General features: G+C 43.2%; 1 protein-coding gene across 3 annotated transcripts in view; it reads right to left on the reverse strand.

Moving 5' to 3' along the window:
- celf4 (CUGBP, Elav-like family member 4) overlaps positions 1 to 10291 on the reverse strand; it is an 88534-nt gene extending 78243 nt beyond the window's left edge. For all 3 annotated transcript variants that reach the window (XM_005731281.1, XM_013910361.1, XM_013910360.1), the window contains exon 1: positions 9692 to 10291. In XM_005731281.1, coding sequence (XP_005731338.1) covers positions 9692 to 9968 — 277 coding nt within the window. In that variant the 5' untranslated portion in view covers positions 9969 to 10291. The remainder of the gene's footprint in view (positions 1 to 9691) is intronic.
- Positions 10292 to 10632: the final 341 nt, after the last annotated feature.

Raw genomic sequence — 10632 nt, forward strand, 5'->3', positions numbered from 1 at the left:
CACACACACACACACACACACACACACACACACACACACACACACACACACACACTTCTGTTGCTCCGGGGAAAGCAAAGCTTATCAACTACCCAGTGCTCACACACTCTCACACACACACACAGACTTCACTGTCTCTATCTATAAACCCCATGAAATCATTCCACACCAAGTGAAGCAGGCTATGTATAGGTTTGGCCAGGGTTCCATCTCCTGTTCTGTGATTAAAGGACCAAACTAATAGGCTCTGTCTCATTGGGAACCTGTGTGGGGCTGGGAGAGACCTCCGAAGCCATTAAATTGCAAATCTGTAATAATTTGCTGAAGGCTTTCTGTCCAGATCATTCCCTGGGCTGATTTGTGCATTGAGGTAGCGTTCTGAATGGCCAAGCACAAACCCAGCTGAGCCCACCAGCTAGCCAGCCAAGTTAGTCTACAAGGGGGCACGCTCCAGATGTGCATGTACACACACACGCACGCACGCACGCACGCACGCACGCACACACACACACGCACCATATTTGCTTTGCAAGAACCACAATACAAAGTTTCACAGAGTCTTTTTCACTTAATTTGCACCAACAGTCTGCTTCTAATTAAAGCCAAATTAAATAAAGGCGTGAGCTAATACGCTTCATAAGTCCATGCAAGTTCAAACCTCCTTTTTGAGGTGCAGATTTGTGGAATGGAACCTTCTTAAAGACCATAAAAGATATTTTCTACATCAGCTTACATGTGATGAACATGAACGCTCAGTTATTTTTTCCAGGCAGCTATGTTTGACAGGGGGCTTTAGATTGCAGGCAAATCCCACGTCGCAGCTTGTTAACTTGTTATTTAACCCTATAACAACAAGTTACATATTTGATACCAGAGTTTTTGTGAGTTTTTGAGACCACTGTGATTTCTTTCCCCCTGAAAACCTTAAATAAATTGCACAATACACTTTTAAGCAGTAAGTTGCACAGAAGCAATAAGTTGCACAAATTTTACACAGTGCAGCAAATACAGATTTCAACTAATTTTTCCATAAAGAAAGATCTGGTGGTTCTTCAGCTTTAACAGCTAGTCAGTTCCAAACTAAAATGAAACATCTGCATTACAAAAAAAAAGGAAGAAGCTTGTAAATTTTTACTGTTGTTACTTTTGGCACTTGAACTTCTTTCAGAAAAAGAAAAAAAAAATCCTGGGTTGTCCAGGATTTCTGCTGCATGAGATGAAATGCATATTGCATTCAATTTTGATGCAACATAGCTGAAGCATGCCAATGACACTAGAAAACCTCTGTAATGCAGTAAAAAGTTGTTTCTGTCCACAAGCGACCTACGCAGCTGCACCCTCACGTGAGCAACTTTAAATAGCAGTCAAGATCAAACTTCAAAAAGTAGCATGTGAGGAAAATCCACAAACAGACACACACACCACTGACAAGTATACAAGTCCAATTAACATGTTGTCAGAGATCATGCTAATATGGAGGGCACTTCCTTATTTACCCCTGGGGCACCTGGGCGCTGCAGGGGTCTAATTCTGCTCCCATCCCAGGAAGGTCATTCTCCCTTCTCAAGCCATGATGGCCACAGAGTAGTGCTTAAATCTGGTAAAATGCAGCCTATAAATTACAGCAGAGGACAGAGGGGTCAGAGCCTGGCATGGAACTGGGCCAGGAGCTATCAATCTGCCGGGGCCAGCGAGGGCGACATCTGTCTCTGGGACTCCCTCACTCTTTTTACTTCTATCTCTGCCTGTCGTTTCCCATCCCTGCTTTTCGGTCTTTTCTTTTCAGCCCCTTCCGTCTTCCCTTTCGTTCCTTTTTCTCACTCTGTCACTGAACAATCTCTCCATGCCTCCATTTTTAGACTGCACCTTCCTTTACAATCTCCGCTCTCCTTCTTTTATATCGCTCCGGCTCTTGATATTCTCTTTTTGTCTTTGTGTGCAGCCCCCCACCCAAGCGCTCTCCTCCATGGATCTCCCTTGCCTCTTTTCACGCATTCTCTTACATCATCCCTGTTTCAACATGTCTCTAATTCTGCTTCCCTCTCTCGTGCTCTCTCCCCCAGTCTCTCTCGCTCTCTCTGTCTAGAGCTCCTTGTCGTTTTACGCACTCTTGCACCATCTCCCTCTGCAGCGATATGTTTTGGTCTATCTGCTCTCCAACCAGCAGGACAGAATAAAGCCTTGATGTACTTTCCCTCAATGTGATGCCAATATCATTTGAATGGTAATATCTGATGGCAAAATGCACATTTTGGAGGGAATGAAAATGGACCCAGTGGGTATTCAGAAACAAATACAAATTTGATATACAAATTCAAAGCTGATGTCGTTTAGGATTGTGCAAACGACACATTTTCCCCGAACAGAAAACTGAGCAGTTACAAATCTTTTCTGAAGCAAGTAGCTAACTCATGAAACCACACTTATATATTACAAAGAGAACAAGTAGTTTTGATATGAGGCTAACTCTGGAAGTCAAAACTTGTCAAGCCTAATTTACAACAAACATGTCTGTTTGGTTGATGCTTTTCCTAGTTTTGTCAGAACATCTTGCACTACATTTGCTACCCAAACCCTCGAAAACTTCCACATAACTTATTAATCATCCTCCATTTTCTGAATCAAACTTGCCTTTGAATAATTGAGGGGGCTCTTTGAAAAGCCCTAACCTCCATTCCCACCTTCCTTTTACAAGTCAACGTGGTGCATTTTTAATTGGAGGGGGCATGAAATAGGCATGAAGGGAGATGGGAAGAAACGGAATTGGAATCAGGGACGCTCAAAATGTGGCAGTCATGGCGCAGCGTATGAGGTTGTATGCAAGCATACAGAGAAGGCTAAATATGCATCTGGCCTGACAAGTCACACATGCTTGACAGCCCATGAGGTGTTTTCTGCGTGCAACGATAGCACACGGCTCATGTAATCCCTGCCTTAGAATATCCTAGCAGATGGACCTAGATACGCCACTTTGAGTTATGCTTAGCAATTTGGTTGAGAATAAACATCAATTCAACTTCCTATAAAGCATAAATCTCCAAAGCCGAATGATTTGTTTAGTCTACATGAAACAGTCTTGTAGGGGCTAAAACGGTAATTGAAAGTACATGCATTACAGTCTGAAAAAGCTGTGTCTGTTTGCAAGGTAATAGCAATGATTTGCTTTTGTGATATTAAAACCAAATTTAGCCTCAAGAACAATATAAGAAAGGGTCAAAACAGAAACAATATTAATCTATTTGAACGGGGACTGAAAGGAATGAGAGTCCTTTGGAGCCGGATATGTAACAAGAATTAATGCTTGCAGGGTATGCATTAATGGGCCATTGCCACAGTTGGCTGTGACAAACTTTGGTTCTATTTTTCATATTGCTGCTGTGTCATGCTGCTATTTCCTTGTGGAAAGCCTCTGCAGTAGAGAGCTGCAGCTGGGCCCGTTTTTATGAGCATACTGAGATTTTGAATCAGGTTTGGACCCAAGATATATTAGTAAGCATTAAAAAAAGTCACTCTTGAGCGCTACCGTGGCTATGATTGAACTCACAGCACTGTAAGCACATGTGGCACTGTGTTTTCTTGTATGCTGATACGCACAGATCACATAATTCTAAACTGTATGCATATAAAAAGATGATCAGATGACAGATATATATAGAAAATGTATGTATACCTCGCTTTAAATACACAGGTGCACAGACACAGATATGTGTATTATAAAATTTCCGACCATAATGCCTCCTGACTGTGCAAAGCTTGATAAAAGGAGCCAGAAGTTCTAATCGAAAAGGCAAAACACCAGCTTCTAACTTCAAAAACAGAAGAGATTCATAATCCTTTGACTGCTGAACAAAAGGAACTATTGTTAAACCTTTTACACTCAACAACCACATATAGAGCGGAGTGCCTGTGTAGTTGTATGCCACAGATAAGTATTCTAGAAATGAAACTAAATGCAAAATCTAGACAGTTAAACAAAGAAAAAAGACACGTTATATATTTTTTATATTAGCATACATGCAGCTCCATGACCATGCTTTTATATATCATCTCTATCATTTTGAAATACATTAAAATTTTGAAAAACTGAAGGAAACCTTATTAAGCTGAAAGGAAAAACAAAGCTCTTCCTCACAGGAAGCTCTATGATTAGCACTGCAGACTTGAACACAATCAGCAGCAAAACAAAATGAAACTCAAAAAAAAAAACATGTAAGACTTTCCAACATTTCAAAATTATTGCATTCTCCATCTCCACAATCGGCCACCGGTGCTTGAAGCAGGGGGCGTTGAAGTAGTATTAAGGGTAGCTAAAAGATTGAGGAGGCCCAAAGCATCAACTTTTAAAAAATTTACCACAAAGCACAATAATATTTAACTGATGCAAGAGCCTTGAAAACCGAAAACATTTACCTCTCCAAGGAGCACTTGTCAAAAAAAGGTTGGTTTTTTTTCATCCTCTGAAAAAAAAAAAAAGCACACGGGGGCAATGAACACAGCAATAAGAAAGCAAGATTAGGAAACAAAGACAGAAAAAACGCAGATTGTGGCACAAGCATCTCAGCAATCTTTTTATGAAAAACTAAAAAGCCAAATGTTGTTGAAAGATTTAAGGCATGCTTTATTTGAACTCAGCCCTGGGTTAACTCTGTCAAAACACAAGAAAGCTTTTATAATGTACATACAAGTTTTTCAAAGAGTCACCTTAAAAAGTGTTGGAAACATCTGTCACCGCCACTGACCGCTGTTGGCCACAACTTTATCACGTGGAACAGGTTTGAACCACAAGGCAGTTGTTTCTAATTTTTGAATTCTAATTATACAAAAATGATGTGCATTGTGTTAGTGGAGGAAAGAAACAGTTATTAGAAAGTATGCTGTTGTTATTAACAAAAATTATTAAAAGATAAAAAAAAAAAAGTTTGCTGCAGGTTGAATGCTTAGTGTGTGTCAGTTGATTTGCATCAATCTTGAGGACATGAAATGAGGTGAACAGGCAGGTGCACAGCCTTCTCTTTACATAATCTCTCTGTGTATGTAAAGGTCAGTGGTTTAATGAGAGGACTGCCGAGGTCAGGGGAGCCAGAGGGCTCCACCTCTCTGACAGGCCACATAACTCCAAACCTGCTGTTAGCATGCTAATCCTTGCACAAGCTCCATGAGCACTGCCTCCTTTGGCTTGGTCAGACCATCTCTCAGTGTGACTAACTGGCTCCCCGCTCGGCCATAAGCCAGCCCCCATCTAACAGTCCCCTCCAATAATAATGGACAACAGAGGCAGCACTGGTTTGACAACGGTCCTCGTGACAAATTAGACTCACTGTACTCCTCATTCTGGCTCCGCCTCTCGATTTCTTCTTGTTGCTTGGCAGTTCTGGGCTCTGCCAGGGCAGTGGGCGCGGTATGGCACCGGTTGTTGAGTTTACTTTGGTATGAAGTGCCTTCCTCTACGACACATGCTGCCTTTCTCCCTGACGAAACACTCGAAATCGATGCGTCTTCATAAATTTGGAGCACAATGTGAGACCTGAGCGTGCATTCTGAACGGCGCTGAGTGGAACACGGGCCAAGGAGACAAGGAGCACATAAACATACACACTCACTCACACAGTCATCCAAAACTGAATGCGAGAGGAGGAGAGGGAAGGATCCCACAGAGAGGATGATGCAACCGGAGTGAAATTTTTCGGCCGGAACGCATGCTGCATTAACGCAGACCTGCAGGACGAAAACACACACCCGTACTTCGTTCTTTTTCTTGTTCAAAGCTAAATTTGGTTTCATTGCCCCATTTTTTAAAAATAAAAATAAAAAAATAATTTTTTTTTGCATCCAACAACCTGTAACATATAATTTCCTGAAAAAAAAAAGATCCTTTCATGTTACTGGCATCATGACTTTCTGGCCTCACTGAGAATGATAAGCCAAATGAGCTGTTCTGTTCTAAATCTGCTTGCCTGACAGATTCAGGTGAAAGAGCTATAATATCTAAAGTGAGGGAATTCGAGAGAACCATAACTCCCTTTATGACCTGCACAGATTATAGTCCCCATCTGCAGCATAAGGCATCTGCAGTATGGGTAAATTTAAACAAGATTACAGTCGGTCATTACACTACATCTCTGCTTATTTGATTTCAATCATATTCCATCGTAAATATTCAAATAAATTTCTGCAGTATTGATGGACTTATAAAATGGTTTAACAGCCAATCCATTTCTTTTCATTGGGTTAGTAGTGTCTTGTGTAAGTTGAGAAAGCCTTATGAAAGGGTGTAGTCTCGGCCAAAGACCTGTGGCGCCTCGCTTACATCACTTCCCAGGTCAAAACGGACAATTTGGCCCAACTCTAAATGAGTTTTCAACACCTGCCTTGACTTTGAGCAACTCTCCAGCTTTGTAACTACTTTAACTGTCGGAGCCTATGGCGAGAGCCGCTGCTAATGTATTTAGTTTGACCAAGGACAAATATATTACTCACATTAAATAAGCACCAAATGAAACAATGGCCCTAAAACAAACTTGGTGACAGTTGTGTTTGCTAAGAGGAAAGAAAGATGCTGACAATAAAGGTTTGCCAAGAAATACAATGCTGCGTGATGATGTGACAACAGTAAACAGTAGATAACACCTTTGGTTATTAAATGTGCTCCCCCGTATCATCACAGCTCAATTGCCCCAGTGATTATTACACGAAATCAGGTTGATGAATAGTGCTAGCAATCACATCTACACCTGCTCTTCTTGAATGGATCTCCACCTCCCATGCAGCATTGCCAGAGAAAAGAGAAAGGGTTGGCTCTTTGTGCTCGCCGTCCCGTTGTGCTTGGTAGCAGCAACAGCAGCAGCAGCAGCAGCAGCCGGTGACCATTATAAATGGCCTCTATTAGCATGGCTGAGTCGCAGAGGGGAGAGAAATAAAATCATTGGGAGAATGTAGGCCTGCACTGGTGTCCCTGCACCCGCTACCAAGCTCTGTCGACCTCCGTCCCAAGCTTCCCTCCTCCCCTCCATTCCAAGGGGACACAATCCTAAAGACTAGATTACTAATGATACATGGGGTCATTATGGGGAGGGTTATGGCAATAGTATCACAGGCACAGCTGACAATAGCAATAAGAGGGGTAGCTTTCTTCAGCGGTAGCATTACCATAGCAAAGGCTGTTCTTTATGCCTGTTGATGTATAGCAGAAAAGGATGAGGGTCTTTTATTTCCTGCCATAGCAGAAAAAGCTGTGTATTATCTCCCTGAAAACCATGCTTATGTCTTTGTTAAAATGCCATGTCTCTGTGAGTAACGTTAAATGAACACAAAAGTATCCCCAGACAAGGCATTACCATGTTAACAATAACAGTTACCAGCTACGTGCTACATGGAAAAGCAGAGGTAGAACAAAATTGTAAAGTAAATGGCAGTCGATCATCTACAATCTGTGGTTCAAGCTGGGGCTTTGTACTACCACAACCATTACAGAACAAGATGCACTGTCACCGAACACACAAGGTGTCAGTGCATAAAGTGAAGAGAAAAGAAGAGCGAAGGAAGGGAAGGAATGAATGGAATCAAGCAGAGTTAATGAAAAGGAGAAAAGATGGAAGAGGACTTTTCTGCCGGACAGTTCTATAGACTTCACTCCACTGGAGCATTTCACACCTTAAAGGGTCATCATGCCCTCAGCTTGATGCTCTCTATTCTGTAAGAGGACAAATGCAAACAGTCTGAAGAAACTGAAAGGAAAGGGGAGAGCCACACATATGCGGAAAAGCTGACGGGGAAGCGTAGCAGCTTGAAAGCCAGTTCAAATGTGTTCATACATAAAACTGCTATCAAATTCGTTCACATGGATTAATTTCACTTTCATTTCTGCAGATCAGTAATGGTGATCTCTTTAGAAAACAGGTTCTTCGTATATATATTTTAATATTTGCGAACTGCATTTATCTTCCTGTGATGGCTTACTGTACCTAGTTCATGCGATATTGTGCAGTGTTCAATAAGCCCAGTGTGACGACAGTCGGTCACTTTGCCCGTTATCCGTGGGATGTACTGTCTTTTACTGCTAATTTGGGCATCTTCTACGGAAACCTCAGGGTGCGGGGCAAACGCGGCCTTCAAACAGCTCGCAGTGAGCCAGTGAGCTGGTAAGCCAAGGAGTAGCTGGTGCCTCGAGCTAGTTAAAATATGAGCACAGCGGGGGCTCGCTAATGAAAGCGGGGGCTCAGCCTGGGAAGCAGGACCGTATATCGCAGTTAGGAGACAGTTCTTAGAATCAGCTGGCGAGCCATGCCTATAGTTCTGGGGCCACTAGTGATTAACCGTCCAACAGGGAGTCTCTACTACAGCTGGGCTATTAATAAAAGATACACCCCCCTCCTCCTCCTCCTCTTCTCCTGCCTCTTTGGTTCCCTCAATGTCTGCACACACTCTCTGTCCTCTGGAATTTATTTGTATATCATAATCATTTCCTGACACATGGTGGATGTCACACATTGTTTGCACGAGGCAAAGGTTCAGGGTGTGGGGTGATGGCTTAAAAGGCAAAGGAGAGGGGTCCTGAAAAGTGGCAGCTTACTTTTCACCCTGCGATGTGTCCTGCCGGTATAGCAGATCAATTTGTGACCTCTCACTAGATGGTGATTTCCACAGAATGACTATTCCCGTGAGAGTAGAAAATAAAATGCAAGGGTAAGGCACCATCATTCATGCTGGAGCACTTCAATTCTTTATATTACACCAGAAGGGCATATAACACTGTTGCATCAAAAGTTTATGATGATTCACTGTCGTCAATTCTATAACAAAGGCAACCCTGACAGGGTCAGTCATTGTTGGTACAGAAAAAGCTATTAAGGCAGTATTTGATTAGAATATTTCAAAACTGGTTAAAATAATACCTCTATATGCAATCACCACTTTAGTGCGATTTCTTCATTTTATTTTTATTTTTAAGAGGGAATCACTTCGATCACCCAAACCTGAAACACTGACAAAGGCTTAAATGCTGCACAAAATTACAACATGCTCATAGTCCTTCCACTGTTGCACACGTTCGTGTACATGTGCACGCGCACACCCTCCCTCACTCACTCCCTTCCTCCCCCGCCAACTCATCACAACCCCCACCCAACTACCCCCCAACACACACACACACACACACTGAGCGACTTACAGAATGTATTGCTTTGAGGCAATCAAACAGCCTCCCTGCTATTGCAACGTGAAAACACCAGGTTAATAATCAGGATTCAGCAGAGTGAATGAAAGCACGTTTACAACCGCTGGACTAGATGTGTGAATACTCCCGTGCACACTATAGGAACATTGGTCCTCCTAAAAATCACCCCCCACACATATTCATGCCGTCGTGACTCCCGATTCGTGACACTCTTATGCTTGCATATGTGTGTTTAATAGGGTAGAAAATGAAGCACTGATTTTGGGAGCCAGTGACAAGTCAGACGCTGGAAATAATGTCCCCCTCTACGTGCCACAAATGAAACAAAATGCGAATAAACATGCAGAAAAGTAATTCAAGCTCCAGCACTATAGAAACAATTGGCCAACAATTGCGCTGCTCTACCTATTAAATCCCGTATGATTCAGGCGCCCCGCTCTCACCAAACGTGTGACAGATTTCACTCTGGCAAAAACAAATAGAGCCATAGGTGTCGCGGGGAATATGGGCATAACCCACCTTTGTGCATGCCCGTGAAGCGGTCTTTGAGCACAGTGAGCTCGTAGATTTTGCCGAACTCCTCGAAGAGGGGCCGGAGGTCCTTCTCATCCAGGTTGCGGGGGATCTGACCGATGAAGAGTTTGATGGCATCGTGGTCCTTCATGGGGATGGTGGCCGGGCATCCCGCCGGGCTGTGGCTGTGGTTTAATCCGTTCACGAGCCCGTTCGTGCTGGCGGAGACCACACCAACACCGTGCACCGTGCCGTCCACCTGCCCGTTGGTTAAAGTTGCCATCTTCGGACCGGCCAGTGAGTTGGGATGGGTACAACAGCAGCAGATGGTAATGGTGGAGTCTCGTTTTACGTTGGAAAAAAGCTGGTGGAAGTCTTGGTCAAAATTTGGTTCCGAGACCAAGCCGTACCAGGGATGGTTCCGCTCTCGTCCTATCAAAGCCAGTATTTACAATGATTTGAAAACACATGAAGCATTTGGCGAAGACGCATATCAAAAGCGCGCAGTGCCGTTGGTCCCGGTGGAGGCTTTGATTCCTTATATTTATGTCCTAACCAATAACTCGTTCATTGATTTCATAAAAGAGAGAGAGAAAGAGAGGGAAGAAGAAGGGGAGGGAGAGAGAGAAGAGAGAGAGAGGGAGAGAGACCAAGAGCGTTCACTGTCTATTTACACCCACGTTCCTTCGTCCCAGCTTCTTGGCACCCTTTTATTTTTTTGCATTGAGGAGTCTGTAAGGGTGTCTTCTCGGTTTAAACGAACAGGGTCGGTCCGATCTCTGCCAGAACAGAGGGGAGGTTAGAATAAAGGGGGGGCGCTTTAAACTCGGCATATATAAACCCAGCATATTTCTGTCCCCCCCCCCCCCCTTTTCTTCGGCAAGTAGACAATGGTACATTCCACCGAGGGGAGAGGGTCTATAAATAGAGAGATATAGAGAATACGG

Source organism: Pundamilia nyererei, unplaced genomic scaffold (genome assembly GCF_000239375.1).
Source record: "Pundamilia nyererei isolate P.nyererei 1_Seehausen unplaced genomic scaffold, PunNye1.0 scaffold00042, whole genome shotgun sequence".
Classification (NCBI taxonomy): domain Eukaryota; kingdom Metazoa; phylum Chordata; class Actinopteri; order Cichliformes; family Cichlidae; genus Pundamilia; species Pundamilia nyererei.